Consider the following 13,981-nt stretch of genomic DNA (forward strand, 5'->3'; position numbering starts at 1 on the left):
GGAAAGCGCATCTGCGGCCTCCCTGAGGACCCCAGCACACAGTGAACACTCTCGGCCTTAACTCAGTTTGCATCGTTGTCTGGGCTGCTCAGTTAGCCCGTATAATGGACTACCTTACTCTCTAATCAGCTCCTGGGTAAGTCTTTTATCCCCGGTGGGATTTAAAGGCAGGAAGAGCAACTTTTCCAGCCCCCACCTTGCTTAGCACACGACAGACCTGTAATAAAGGAGGGTTATTGGCTGACATCTTAGTCATTTGGGAAGAAGGGAGGGAGGGAGACTAGCACACAGTGAGAGCCATCCTCATGCCAGGCACAGTGTGAAGTTGTTGGTATGAACCACGTCATCCACAGGACAACACTATAAAGAGGTGTTAGTACCCCCATTTTATAGATGGGGAAACTGAGGCTTGGAGTTTGCATGACATGCCCAATGTTTCAGTTAGGATGAACGGAAGCTGGGGTATGAATCCAAGTACATCTTCACCTTTTCCTAGTATAGCCCCAGCCTCCCTAGAATGAGCCTCCCCAAGGCTTTGTGTGTAGATGTTTCCATCTGAAAATTACAAAATGGTACATGTGGCACGGACTTTCTCTCATTGATCACTGGGGTCTTAAATGTGTTGGGACCATTCCATCCCTCCTCTGTACCTTTGGGACCAAGCACTGAGCTGAAGGACAGTTCCTCCCCAGTTCTCCAACCCCATGTCCTTCCCTCCAACCAGCTAGTTGCTGGGCATGCGTGTGCGCACCCAGCAGAGTCAAGGCACAGAGCCTGCCTCACAGGGCTCGCCGCCTGGTAGAGCAAATCAGACAGGTACAGAGGTCAGAAAGTTATGAGGACCAAAACAAAGTAGGAGTAAGAAAGTATTATAGAAATTTCGGAGGAAAGGACCCACAAACACTTTGCAAATGCATAGAGAGAAGACTGGAAACTTCCAGGGGATGGGATATTAGGTGGTTTTTACCTTCTTTATACTTGTGTATGTTTTATATTTTCTAAGTTAATGGACGCTCTTCTAGAATCAGAGAACAATGTAAATTTCAAAAATAGTCTGGGGGAGAAGAAATCTGAGAGAGTGCGGAAAGGCTCCGAGAAGTCAGAGCCGAGATGAACTCTGAAGCAGGGGAGGCCCGAGTGCAGACAGAGGAAGGGAATTCTAGGTTAGAGGAAGAGGCAGTGCAGGAGGGCAGGCAGCGCAGAGAACTGGAAAGAATGTGCGATCTGAAGTGCGTCTCTGAGGAGCTTCTCCATTTGCTGGTTGTGAAATCCTCGGCAAGTCCCGTCCCTTAGGGGAGTCTCTGTTTCCTTCTGTATAAAATTGGGGTCATGGCCCAAACCTCAGCAACACTGGGAGAATATATTATAGACATAGCTCATAGCTAGTTGGAGGCAAGGCGTGGGGTTGCAGAACTGGGGATCACCCTTCAGCTCCGTGCATGGTCCCAAAGATGCACACAGAGGAGGAATCGAATGGGCCCGCCACTCATCTAAGACCCCAGCAATCAATAAACAGGGAAGAGGCAGAAACAGGTTACAAGAGGAAGTTAGAACTTTTGGGTCCCCAGGGTCCCTTCATCCTGCCCCTGACAGGCCCGTAGCTCCTGTTACCTTTTACCCACAGAGCCCTTTCCAATTAATGTCCTTGGGTCCTAACACCAAGTCTCTGAGAGGGGAAAGGGTTTTTCTCATTGTCCCAGTGAGGACACTGAAACTCAGAGAGGTAAAATAACCTGCCCAAGGTCAACAGCAAGCGAGGACCACCGTCCTGCAGACTCAGAACTACAACCAAAGACCATCGGGTTCCAAGCCTGCCTCATCACCTCCATGCCGTGCTCCTTATCTTGTCTGCTTACCGCCTCACCACACCTGCCTCCAGTAAACCTGGGGTCACCTGAGCCCTTTGCCCTTACTCCCCAAAGCCTCCAGGAACTGCAAGGGCAGATTGGACAGCAGGGCAGTCATGAAAGGAGGCTGTTTCTCACCTGGTGGGGCATCAAGGGTCTTGGGAGGCAGCCTTCACACCAACCCCCACAGTATTCTGAGGCCAGCCCAGGGCAAGCAGGCCCCAGGCCGCCTGAGTGGGCACAGACAGAAATAATAAACAGCTCCTATGTGGATGCCTTAGCAGGTGGTGGGAGCAGGGGCAGCAGGAGCTCCAGGGAGCCTGATTTATAGTTCCTCATCAGGAAATGGAACGTTCCTCCCCACCCCAGCACTTTCCTCAGGGCCCTGCTTCCTGCCGGCTCCCTGGGGACATTTAAAATCATTCTCCTGCAGTCAGTAATGGCCCTATTCCCTATTTCTAGGGAAAGAATTTCAATGGAGTATATCTGCTAATATTAATTTTTCATCAAAGTGTTTTCTTCTTAGATATTAAGGAGAGAGTTTGCAGATTCCCAGGTTGATAGTGCGCCGAAGCAGACAGCCAGGCACCGGCAGGCACCTATTAGTAAAGTGGATGTTTGGGAGCCACGTGGTTCTCCCTGAGACCTGGGGCCGGCGGCCAATGTGCCGGGTCTGCCCAGGGCCACTGTGGTGAATCTTTAGCCCAGAATGCAGGCCCTCACCTGAGGGACCCTCCATGCCCACCCTGGGGCTCCGCCTGTATGCCTCTATCCACCTAGGACTTGTGAGCTCCCTGGGGTAGGTCTTCTCCTTTGTAGTCTGCACAGAGAAGTTCACAAAATACACCTCCTGTGCTGGGCACTTGGGGTACAACGTGGACTAATCCTTCGGTCCTGTCCTCAAGGAGCTCCGTTTCATGGGGGAGACAGACACATGAGCAGATAATCATTACACAGTGTGAGGCACACATGAATAGGGCTCCCACTTTCCAAAAGTTGGTGGGGAATTGTGTGGTGGAATTCTGAGTTAGGAGAACAGCCTGGGCAAAGGCATGCTGGCGGAGAGAGATGTAAAGACACATTTATGATGGCAGTCTCTTGAAGGTTATAAATTGTTCCCGGTTTGTTCATTTAGCAAAGGCTCTGTGGATGCAGAGAGACAAATAAGATATGGTCTCTGTGCCCAGGGAACTGACTACCATCTCTCCTGGGAGACAGGCCGGAGTGCATTCAAGAGCCACAGGGGAATTCTGTACCTGCCATAAAAGTCCATTGTCAAAGAATAATATTTATGATAATATTTATAGTGTACTTGCTACATGCTAGGTTAAGCCTCACATCAACCCCATGGGACTACGAGAAGACGGGTACAGAAAGGTCACGGCATTTCCCAAAGTGCAGAGCTCAGACCTGACCCCAGGCAGCCTGCCTCCAGAGATTTTGCTCCTTATTTCTGCTCAGCCATACTCGTCATTTGTTCTTTGAAAGAATACATGAATGGCTGTACAGACCAACCCGTCTCCCCAGAGCACTGGCCGTTCTGCCCCTCATAATCCCCCAGCTCCCTGCCCTCTGCCTCCTGGAGCTCTTCCCGGCTGCCTGGTCACCAGGCCTTGGCAGCGGCGTGGACAAAAACATCGGGGCAGCCTGGCATCGCCCCTGCCTCTGGCTGCAGACAGGCAGACCTGCAGGAAGGGCTGCCAGGTTAAATGCCATTTTGCTCCTGGCTCACTTTGCAAGTGCCTCCTCCCCCTGCGGACCTGGGCCCAGTGTCTGAGGCACGGAGCTTGCAGGCAAGGGAGGGGGCCCTCCACACACAGCCCCCACACTTCACTCACTCACTGTCCACGCCAGGTGGGCCGGACAGAGCTCGTCCATGTCCAGGATTTTGAGAGGCAAGCAGCAGATGATGGCTACGGAGCCGTGTCTGTCCAGACTCCTCCCAGCCAGTGTACGCTGTAACGAGCTCCCAACTGGTCTCCCTTTCTGCAGCCCCTCCCCCCCCTTCCTTTATCACCAGCATGATTCCTCTACAGCCTTCAGGCTAAATCTTATTTCCCCGGGGCCTAGTATATGGGGGTGTCTGAGCCGAGCCCAGCCCCCCTCCTGCTGTCTGCCGCTGCATCCCACACCTCCAGTGCTCCAGGTACCAGAATCATGTTCTTTCACATCAGCACGCCTTTGCCCATGCCGATACCCCTGCCCGGAACACCTTTCTCTTCTACCATTGCCTTTTTCATCAGATGAAACCCTGCTCATCCTTCAAGGCTCAAATACCACATCCACTTGAGCCTTCTCTCCTTGGCCACAGAGGTCCTTGTTGTTCCTCTGTGCTGGATTATGGTACTGATCTCCTTTCCCCCCTCCCAAAAAAGCGGGGGCTGTGTCTTAATCATCTTTGCATTGCTATCGCTGTGCCTAGGGTCTGGCACACAGTAGGCGCTCAATAAACAGGGGGGGGAGTGAATACATCAAGGTAGAGAGACGAGTCTGAGTTGCATGGCGAACAAAGTCTTGCAACTTCCTACAGTTGGCTGCAGGCTGCCAGGATGTGCCTCGCTGTGCTTGGGAGGGAAGCTGCACAATGGAGGAGGGCAAAATGGATGCTGGAGAAGCGAGAACCTTCTCATCACCAACCCCCGACCCAGACTCATATGAGGACAGAGCTGTGAGCACCTGGTTGGTGGCTCTGCTGACGAGGTAGAGAGGTGCCCTGGCCACCAGCGCTGCCGATTTGGGGACTATCAGGCTAACAATTTCTTCACACTGCTCTTGAGCTCCTTCTCTCTCAGCACTCAGTGGAAAGCCCATGCCCTGGAGCACCTAGGGACAAATCCCACTGCTGCCATTTGAGAGCTGGGTGGCCTCGGGTCACTTGCTTCGTCTCAGCTTCCTTATTGTTAAATGGGATGAATGATGTCTACCTCACAGAGTTTGGTGCAGACTGACTGAGACAATGAAGTAAATAAAGCGCCTTGCCCAGTGCCTGGCACATGAGTGCTGCTCAATGCTGGCTGCCCTAGAGAGGCCCCTTGTATCCCCCAGGCTGGGGCAGAGGCTTCCAAAGACAGACGCGGCAGTAGTCAGTAGCCTGAGGTTTGGCAAAGCTTGGAGAAGAGGTGGGGGCCAGGGCAGGGCTGAACCCCTGCAAAGCAGGCCTGCTGCCTCTGCAGAGGACAGAGAGGGGCTGATGCTGGTGTGAGGGCACCTGAGGTTGGCGGCTGGGGGAGGAGATAAACAAAGTGGGGGCGAGGGACCAGGCCCAGAGGGGGTTTGACTCATGCTGAGTGGGACACAGACCCAAGAATCCAGGGGCGGCCCCAATCTCTGGGCCCTATAATCCCATCTTCCATTCACAGATACACACTGTCAGCCAATGGGCAAGGGCTCCTCCCTTCAGAACCCTAAGGGGCAGTTGGTACAAAGACCTCCCCAGTCAGGCTGTGTTGAGAAATCCCCCAAATAAGACGGGGAATGGAGGCAGAGGCCCTTCTGTCCCTGATGGAATTCAGACTCCAGAGACTGAAGTCACAGGAAACCCAAAGCCCTTGTCTGCCAGCCCACAGCCCCACAGAGGAGGGAAACTTGCCATCTGTTGGATGCACCATTCAGGGACATTTTGGAAAAGCAGGGAATGGAGGTCCCTATAGGTATTCAGACACTGGGCCTTTCTCTCTGCTCAGTTCTGCACTCAGGTTTATGAAAAACCTGACCTCTTGAATGATAATCTCCCCCTAGAAATGATTGTAAGGAAAGCTTGTCGACAACTCTGATGGATCGGCTGCAAACCTTATTCCTGAATGGGCTCTATAAACCTGTCAGGTCCCCCTTGCCCGGGCTGTGGGTGTGGGGGCAGAGGGCCCTAGCTAGGCCCCACCCAGGCTTCTGTACATCTTTCCCACCCTCTTCACTTCTCAGCTCTTCTGTGCTTTTTATTTTTATTTATTTATTTTTTAAAGATTTTATTTATTTATTTGAGAGAGAGAATGAAAGATAGAGAGCACGAGAGGGAAGAGGGTCAGAGGGAGAAGCAGACTCCCTGCTGAGCAGGGAGCCCGATGCGGGACTCGATTCCGGGACTCCAGGATCATGACCTGAGCCGAAGGCAGTCGCTTAACCAACTGAGCCACCCAGGCGCCCCTCTTCTTTGCTTTTTAAAAAAGCTTCTATTTTATATGTATCTTTTATCAACTAGTTTCAAGTGGTTTTTTTTGGAAGTACGTGGGTATAAATAATAGATTCATGATTGACTCAACCTGGGGTTCTGGCTCTTTCATTAAGATAGTGATCTTTGTCCAGAAACCCACGTCTGTCTGGGTTATCTCTGGCTCCTCAAAACACCCACTGAGCGGTCTGTGTTGGTTTTGCTGATGACCAAGCCGGAAACCAATGTTTGTGCCGTAGTCTCCCACACAGGAAGGCAGTGTAGCCGAGCGTGCATATGAGATTTGGAGTCAAATGGAATTGAGTTCGAGTTCCAGCTCAGCCACTTACTAGCTGAGTGAATTCGGGCAAAGAGTTTAACCCTCATGGATAAAACAAGAACTGTTGACAGTCCTTATCTTGCTGGTTGTCATAAGGATCAAGTGAAATAATGCATGCAGAAGACTTAGCAAAGTACTGGGCACATAGTAAGGGTTTAGTAAGTACAAATGATGATGGTGGGAATAACAATGAACAGCATTAGTTAAGTACCCCATAAGTGCATGATGCACCCTCCCTTGAGGATAGTTGAAAGAAAGGCTGCCCACCTGCCCACCGTCTGCTCTCCCCACTAACTTGGCCCTGAGGATACATTTAGTACCTGTTCCAGAAGACGGCCCCTGAGATCTTCTGCATCTCCCCTAGGGTGGCTAGGAGGAGCGAGGACTTGCCGCAGCCCACCTGCCCCACGATCATGGTCAGCTGGCCTGCAGGGAGGGCGGGCAGCAGATGGGACTGGGGCAGGAGGGAGTCTGAACGACTACCACCCAGAAAGACAGACAGACAGATATACCCGACCCTGGGACCCCCATTTGCTTTCCTCCTACTTAGAATCCCCCTTTGAGCCTTTCTTTCTGGAACCCCTCCCAGGTCCTTCCTCCACCAGTGGTCCCCTGCTCCCTCCTAAGCACTCGCTGCTCTCCTTGCTAGTGCTCCCCAGGGCGAGCCCAGCTCGTCCTGGTCCCAACAGAGGCCATTCTGGTTCCCATCTCCATCCCACCTCCACGCTTTGCTCATGCTACTGCCTCTGCCAGGATGCCCACCGTGCCTCATGGCCTGAGGGATCCTGCTCATTCTCAGAAACCCCTCCTTTTCCATAGCGCCTTCCCTGGCTACTCGGGACTGCCCTTCTTGTTGTGAAGCACCCGCATGTCTGCAACAGATGCTTGGTCCTGCGGTCTTGTCCTTTCCTTGCTGCCGCACGCCCCCCTGCACGGGGACTCCTAGAGGACGCAGCCCACCCCTCTGCAGTGCTCATACCCCAGAGTACCCACCAGGAGTGAGCACTGAGCTGGTACTCAGTACATGCCGATTTTTTTTTTTCTCTCCCTGTCATTCAGTGGACATGGGGAGGGGGCACTTTAGCTATGACTCTGAGGGCGCACCCCCGGACCATGCTGGAGAGGTGAGCCGGGCCATACCTCGGGGGATGCGGATGGTGATGTTGGACAGTGTGGGGATTCCATCAGGGGTCCACGTGAAGAAGCCTCCAATGATCTTTATTGGTGGTACCCCACCACCCGGAAGAGAACAGAAAGGCAGCTGGGTTCTCGTGCGAATGGTCTCTTGCCTCCCCTCCCCCACAAAAGCCAAAAAACACTGATTTCAGGCCCTGGATCACTTTTAGGGCAGGGTAGAGGGGCATGGCCTTCTCATGCTGATCCCTGCCCGAAGCACCCTCTCCAAGAGGACAGTCACACGTTCCCCCATTCAATGGAGAAGGAAGAGTTGTCCCTGGTTTCGGGACTGCAATGAACCCTCCCAGCAGGCAGGGTGACCTCCAGGGCAGAGGACTCAGCACATAGATCTCTGATGCTGAGCTCCCTCCTGGAATGGTGCTGGGGGGCCAGGTATGGGGGTGCAAGGTCCAGGACTCACCTGGACACACCAGTTGTCAGCATCCCCGTCTGCACTGGGGGCCAGCCTCTGCAGTGGGGCCGTGAAGCCCCGACAGTCCTCCCGGGCTGGATGCTTGCGGTTCACAACCTTAAGGGGCTGGGAATGGTCAGGAAGAGGTAAGGGTCCATAGGGGTGGGAGCTGTGCACGGAAGGGAGTTCCCTCTCCAATGAGGAAATGTGGAAGCAGGACACGCCAGGACACAAGCTACAGGCACTAGAGAAAAACACCGAGAGTGGCGGGGGAATGTCAGGCACTCACCACTGCCTGGTACTTGCTGTCTTGGCCCTGGGGCGCAGGCTCGCGGGGGGCACACTGCTCCTCGCGGATCTCGGCACTGGACAGGAACTCGCTCAGCTTTTGTACACTGCAGAGGAAGCACAGAGACACCCCTCACCCTTGCCAGGGGCAGAGGGGAGGGGAGAGGGAGGAGGGCGCACCCTGAGAGAGCAGCTCTGAGAAGGTTCTGGGTCCTGCGGTGCTGTCCCCGCAAAGCCCACACTGGAGGGGGCCAGACCAGCGGGCATCCGGGGTGGGCAGTCGGTGTTACCTGGATTTGTTAGGGTTGACCAGTCAGTGGGCCTGGGTTAGGGTGAGATTGGTTAGTTTTAGGGTTAGTTAAATGTTAAAGCTGGTTCATTGGTGTTGGGCTTTATCAGTTACTTTTGGAGTTAAGTTTGGTCAGTGTTAAGGTTAGTTAGGATTGGGATCGGTTATTAACAATAGCTAGTATTTATTGAGCATGTACTATAGGCCAGACACTGCGTTAAATGCTTTATAAGCATACAATTAAATTCCACTGGGGAAGGTGTCATTATTCCCAACTCAAGGAGGAGAAGGCCTCAGATAGTCTGGCCTCAGAGTGAGATTAGGAGTTTCTGCGTATGGAAATGCTGGATCAGCACCAGGGATTTCCAACAGGGGCTGCATCCTTGAACCTGTGGTTTCTATACAGAATCACAGAGCTGGGCTGGGGTGGGGGTGGGCGAGGAGGGGTGATCATCAGAGGTAACAATGCCATGGCCGATTAAACTGAATCAGCACAGCCAAGCCTGGACATGGGAGCTAATCTTTTCCCAGCCCTGGTTTAACTACTCCCTAGTTATATACTCCTTTGACCACAATTCTGCTGAGTTTTGCCCCCTTCTAGCCTTGAGCCCTGGTCAGAGCTTCCTCATGTAAGTTGCTCCTTCCATCAGCGACTTGGTTTCAACAGCTATTTCACCTTGCCAGCTTGCCTAGGACCTGCTAGGGTCTTATGGGTCAGGGCATGTCACTTTCCTCAAGGTTGAAGGGGCTTGGGTACAGAGCACATTTGTTACCGGCTGGTCTCACTGGCAATGGGAGGTGGCATGGCTCTCCCCAGAGGCGTGGCAAGCTCTAGCCTTCAAGGAACTCTTTCAGAGGTTCCAGGAGATCTTCACACTCCAGGTATGGAATTCCCCAGCCAAAACCTCAGGCCTCTACCCTCAGGTTTTCATTCCCAAGAGGGTGACGCCTCTGGGAGAGTGGCCACAGGGCTCTAGAGCCCAGCAGTGGGGGACCTCCCAGAGCTGCAAGCTAACCAGGGACAGGACATGCAGGCACTTAGGGGAAAGCTGCTTTACTGACCAGGGTTGGGAAGGCTCTGGGACCCGTGGAAAGAAGAGGGGATGTTCAGCCTGAGGAAGACAAAGATTCGGTGGATACCTTCTGAAATCCGAGGGGCTGCCATGCGGGAAGGCACAGTGCTCATTCTGTGGGGCTCTGGAGGGTAGAACCACTACTGATGGGTAGAATTTACGAGGAGATACCAATTCTGGCTCAACGTTGCATTTTTTCTTTCTTTTTTTTTTTTTTAAATAGAGTTGTCTTGCAGGTGCCATTGAGTTCCCTCTCCTTGGAGGCACGTAAGCCAGTTGCCTAATTCCTTCTCAGGGATGGCGTGGAGGGGAGCCGCACATGGCTAAGTCCCTCTGGCCAACTCTGACCACCTTCAGGGTGGCCCAGGTCAACGGGGAAGCATGTCTTGGACCAAACAGCTGTAGTTGCTGTGGTCACGGGCGCAAGCCCTGGGGCCACCACATGAGCTGCCTGTCCGGTGTGTTTGCTGGACTCTCCTCTCACCTGACGAGAGCTTTGACTGTGGACCGGACCACGCTGGACAGCAGGAACAGTGGTGTGACCAGGATGTGGAACAGCGAGAGGGAGGCAAAGGCCACCGAGGGTGAGAAGTCGGCCCCTTTGAAGAAGCTGACGTGGCCCACGAAGGTCTGTGGACGGAGGCACATGGGACATGTGTGACTCAGAGCCTGGGCCTCTCCCCCACAGGCAGCGCTCAGCCCTTGGGCTGGAACGGGGGACCCAAGGAGAACTTTCAGTTCGTTCATCATCTTCAGTCACCTCCTGGAAACGTCTCCAGCAAGTTTAGGACTTCAAGCTGGAGGGCCGGAGCTGCTGCCCTGTGCCCTGCCCCCTCCTGGCCAGGAATGACCAGAGAGGAGCCCTCGGGGTAGGTCAGCTCTGTTCCCTCAGACAGCAGTCCTCAGTCGGGGAAAATGTCCACACGATCATTCCCAAACCACCCCCTCTCTGTGCCCGCCCCCGGCTACCTGGCCGGCTCAGCAGCCTCTGTTACCCAGAGTTCCCCAAGGATCCAGGTCAGACCCAGCCCAATAAATCATGTCAAAAGTGAATTCCCAAGGGTGCCTGACAGGCTGTGAACTCGCCACAGCTCAGGGACACCGGCCCCGGTGGGGGGAGTTGGGGGGCGGGGAGCAAATGCATCTTTTTAAAGAACTGTGGCCGTCACAGAAGCTGGATGGGAGCCCTGGGCTGGTGGGGGCCTGGGCCTTTCTGGAGGGGCACACCTTGGGGCCCCACTGCTGGGCTCCCACACAGCTTGGGTCAAAATCGCTTTAGAAAACCTCCATTGTAATATTTAATGGCGCCATTGTTGGCGCCATGTTCTTAAATTTCAAAAAGCAGGTTACAAAACTGCATGTATGGCACAATCCTATTTTTGTAAAAATGTCATATTATGTGCCTTAAAAAGGGACTGGGAAAAAACACATTAAAGATGTTGCCAGTGGGATTATGGGTGATTTAAATTCTTTTCGTCCTTTCCTTTCTGAATTTCCCAATGTTTCTGCAATAAACACGTCTTACTTTTATAATTTAGGAGTTTGATAGCTCTTTTGAAAAGACAGCGAGATCTCTTTAAAGCCTAAGCTGCTGGTCGGTCCGGGCCCAGAGGCAGGGGCCCCTGTGCCCTGCCTGTCCGCGGGGAGGGACCTGCTCCGCATACAGACTTTCAATCTGTTGCCCTATTTTCAGTCCCACTGCCAAGCGCACCATCCAAAGTCCTTGTGCAGAAAGGCCAAACCCTGGGTGGCCTCTCGCTACAGCCGTGCTCTGCCACCCACCCCAGCCGGAGATGGAGAAGGGGTCCACTTACGATGAGGACAGCTGCAATGGGGATGGCCGTGTTCATGAAAACTGTGGAGGAAGCACAAGGGAAGGTTAGTGGGAGGGATGAGATGGCTACAGATGAGGCTGCCCAGGGTGGCCCAGAGGGAGTGCGGCCCGGGGGTCCTTTCTGCAGCCAGCAGGGCAGAGCTGGGCAGGGGAGGGGCGGAACTCCAGCCCTGCGGTCCCTCCAGCTCCTTACCCTGCTTCCCTCAGGACTTTTGTCCCCTGTGTCTGACACCCCGCCTTTAGACAGAAGCTTCAGTGCTTCTATTCTGCTCCAGGGGCCAGTGTGAAGGAAGCCCTGTGCAAGGTGGTGAGAGAAGGATCGGAGAGGTGACTGTCTCTGGGCAACTGCGATGTCAGCAGTTGTTTCTGGGGGCACTAGGTTGCTAGCCCTTCCTCTGCCTTCGGTCCCTGTGTCCCCTCAAGCCAGGTTCTCTCTGAGGCTTAGGGGACTGCTAACCTCTCAAGGCTCTTGGGAAGGGTTTCGAACTCACTCACACTGAAGTACTAGGAACTAAGGACAGCTTGAAAGAGCGTCTCCCTTGGCTCCAAGGCTTAGCGTCCATGCCCAGGCGGGCAGTTGGTTTGCTGTGGCCCTTGGGCCCTTCACAGGGATTCCAGAGAGCCACGAGAGCCGGACTTCAAGTCAGAGGAGGGTGGAGACCCTGACCTCGGGCAGGTCACTTACCTTTCCTGCGCTTCGGTTTCTTCACCTGAGTTTTGTAAACTTGAATTTACTTGTTCACATGCTCTGGCTTCTTCCAAGGTAAGAGGGGATAATAATGTATGGAATAGGCTCCGTGAGCCCGGGATGCTGCCTGAACATCACACCTCACAGGCTACGAGCTTAGCTCTGCTCCACAGGTCACGCTCCTCTGGCCCAAGGTGTGAGATGCTGGAGAGAGCCCTGACCCCAGGCCTAAATTTCCAGAGAGCAGCCCTCCTGGAGTAAGAGATGACTATCCTAGCTGCCATCTTCCCATGACCTCCCCCTTCCTTCCAGGAGCCTTTTCCAGACCAGCCTAGAAAGGAGTCTGGTTGTATAATTAGCCAAATTAAAGCAGAAGGAGCCAGGAGCCAGACGCCAAGGGATCAGCCTGTGCACATGGCCCCTATCTAATGAATGATGAAGTCTCTGGAGACGCTGAGGCGTTACAGATGGTCAACACGATTCCAAGAAGCTGACTGTCTACTTATTCCAAGAATCCGTTACCAGCTAGGACATACGCAGTGCATTCTGGATGTGTGGGACCCCAAGTGAGGGCACGAGCATGGCCTCTGGCCATAGGGGGTCCTTGTCTGAGGAAGGGGACGGAACTATGCTCTCAGGAAGCCCCTGTTATGATGGGGACACAGACAACATGCTCTAGGCGGTTCCCCAGCAGACAGGAAAGATATCGGGCCCATTTTTGGGGGGAATTCCTCATCTGAAGAGGGAAACAGCCCCAGCCATTGGAGAGTTCCCAGTCTCATGGAGGAGATACAGCTGTTGCTCTTGTGGGTACTGCTAATCTCTCTGACCATAAGGCTTTTGATCGATACCAATATAATACCTGACCTTTAACTGCCCTTCCTGAAGAAGGTGCTATGGTCTCCAGGTACCCTCCACAGGCTGCAGCGCTCCCTCAGAGTCTCTGGCAGGGGGCAGTACCAACATTATCGGGTTTCCTACGGTGTGGGGGACCCAGCTCAGGGATGTAGGACATAGCACAGCCATCAGGCTAGAGAGAGGGAGGGACAGGAGGACACCAGCAGGCCTGGACCTGTGACCATCACCAGCCATACGGCTCTAAACATTGGGGTGGCCATGCTCATCCCCTCCAGGGCCAATTATTCCCAAAAGCTCCTTTCAGGCAGGGGCTTCCGTCTTTTTCTCTTCTGCCTGTCCCCATCAATAAGCACCACCCCGAGGCCCCCTGCCCCAGGCTGAGACCCCCCTCCCGCACACCGGGGGCTCAACTCCCAGCTCAAGAATAGGCTAGAAGTTAGGTTGCAAATTGGCACAACTCTGCTTAGAAAGCAATCTGGTGCTTTGTTAGCTAGAGCCACACAGAAGTTCAGACCTTCCGATCCTGTAATCTCTCTCCCGGGAGTTTATCTTGAATAATCACTCAAGAGAAGCACAAAGCCCTCAGCAAGACGGTGTTAGCTGCAGTGCTATCTGTTACAGCAGAACAAAACCACAACCACAGCAATAAACCACCCGAAACGAAAGAAATTGGCAACATCCAATGCCAACTGGCTGTTTTAGTAAATGTGGTACATCAGCTCTAGGGGAGATTTTGCAGTCAGAAATGTGTGATAATTGACATTTTGTTCTACTGCATGTTTTCTCTGGTCGTGATTTTTTTTTTAATTTATTTTTTTCCTATTTTATTCCTTTTTTCTTGCAGCGGCCTGAACTCCTTTGAGGAATGAGACAAGCTATAAATAAATTTGAAAATGAGTTTTCCAACGCTGATGCAGCAGTGTGGAGAATGTATATGATATAATTAATTTCTGCCCTGTTCTGTTGTTGTATGGAGACATTAGCGAATGAAAATGTAATTTTCCATTTCCCTCACCCTCTCCTGGAAGGACA

The 13,981-nt window shown here is 53.1% G+C and overlaps 1 protein-coding gene across 3 annotated transcripts in view; it reads right to left on the bottom strand.

Moving 5' to 3' along the window:
• Nucleotides 1-13,981, bottom strand: part of ABCC8 (ATP binding cassette subfamily C member 8) — a 72,927-nt gene that overhangs the window by 23,618 nt on the left and 35,328 nt on the right. For all 3 annotated transcript variants that reach the window (XM_027579534.1, XM_027579535.1, XM_027579536.1), the window contains exons 11-16: nucleotides 11,384-11,424; nucleotides 10,054-10,199; nucleotides 8,209-8,314; nucleotides 7,929-8,045; nucleotides 7,472-7,547; nucleotides 6,652-6,757 (exon numbers count right to left, since the gene is read on the bottom strand). In XM_027579534.1, coding sequence (XP_027435335.1) covers nucleotides 6,652-6,757; nucleotides 7,472-7,547; nucleotides 7,929-8,045; nucleotides 8,209-8,314; nucleotides 10,054-10,199; nucleotides 11,384-11,424 — 592 coding nt within the window. The remainder of the gene's footprint in view (nucleotides 1-6,651; nucleotides 6,758-7,471; nucleotides 7,548-7,928; nucleotides 8,046-8,208; nucleotides 8,315-10,053; nucleotides 10,200-11,383; nucleotides 11,425-13,981) is intronic.

Source organism: Zalophus californianus, chromosome 11 (assembly GCF_009762305.2).
Source record: "Zalophus californianus isolate mZalCal1 chromosome 11, mZalCal1.pri.v2, whole genome shotgun sequence".
In the NCBI taxonomy this organism is placed as follows: Eukaryota; Metazoa; Chordata; class Mammalia; order Carnivora; family Otariidae; genus Zalophus; species Zalophus californianus.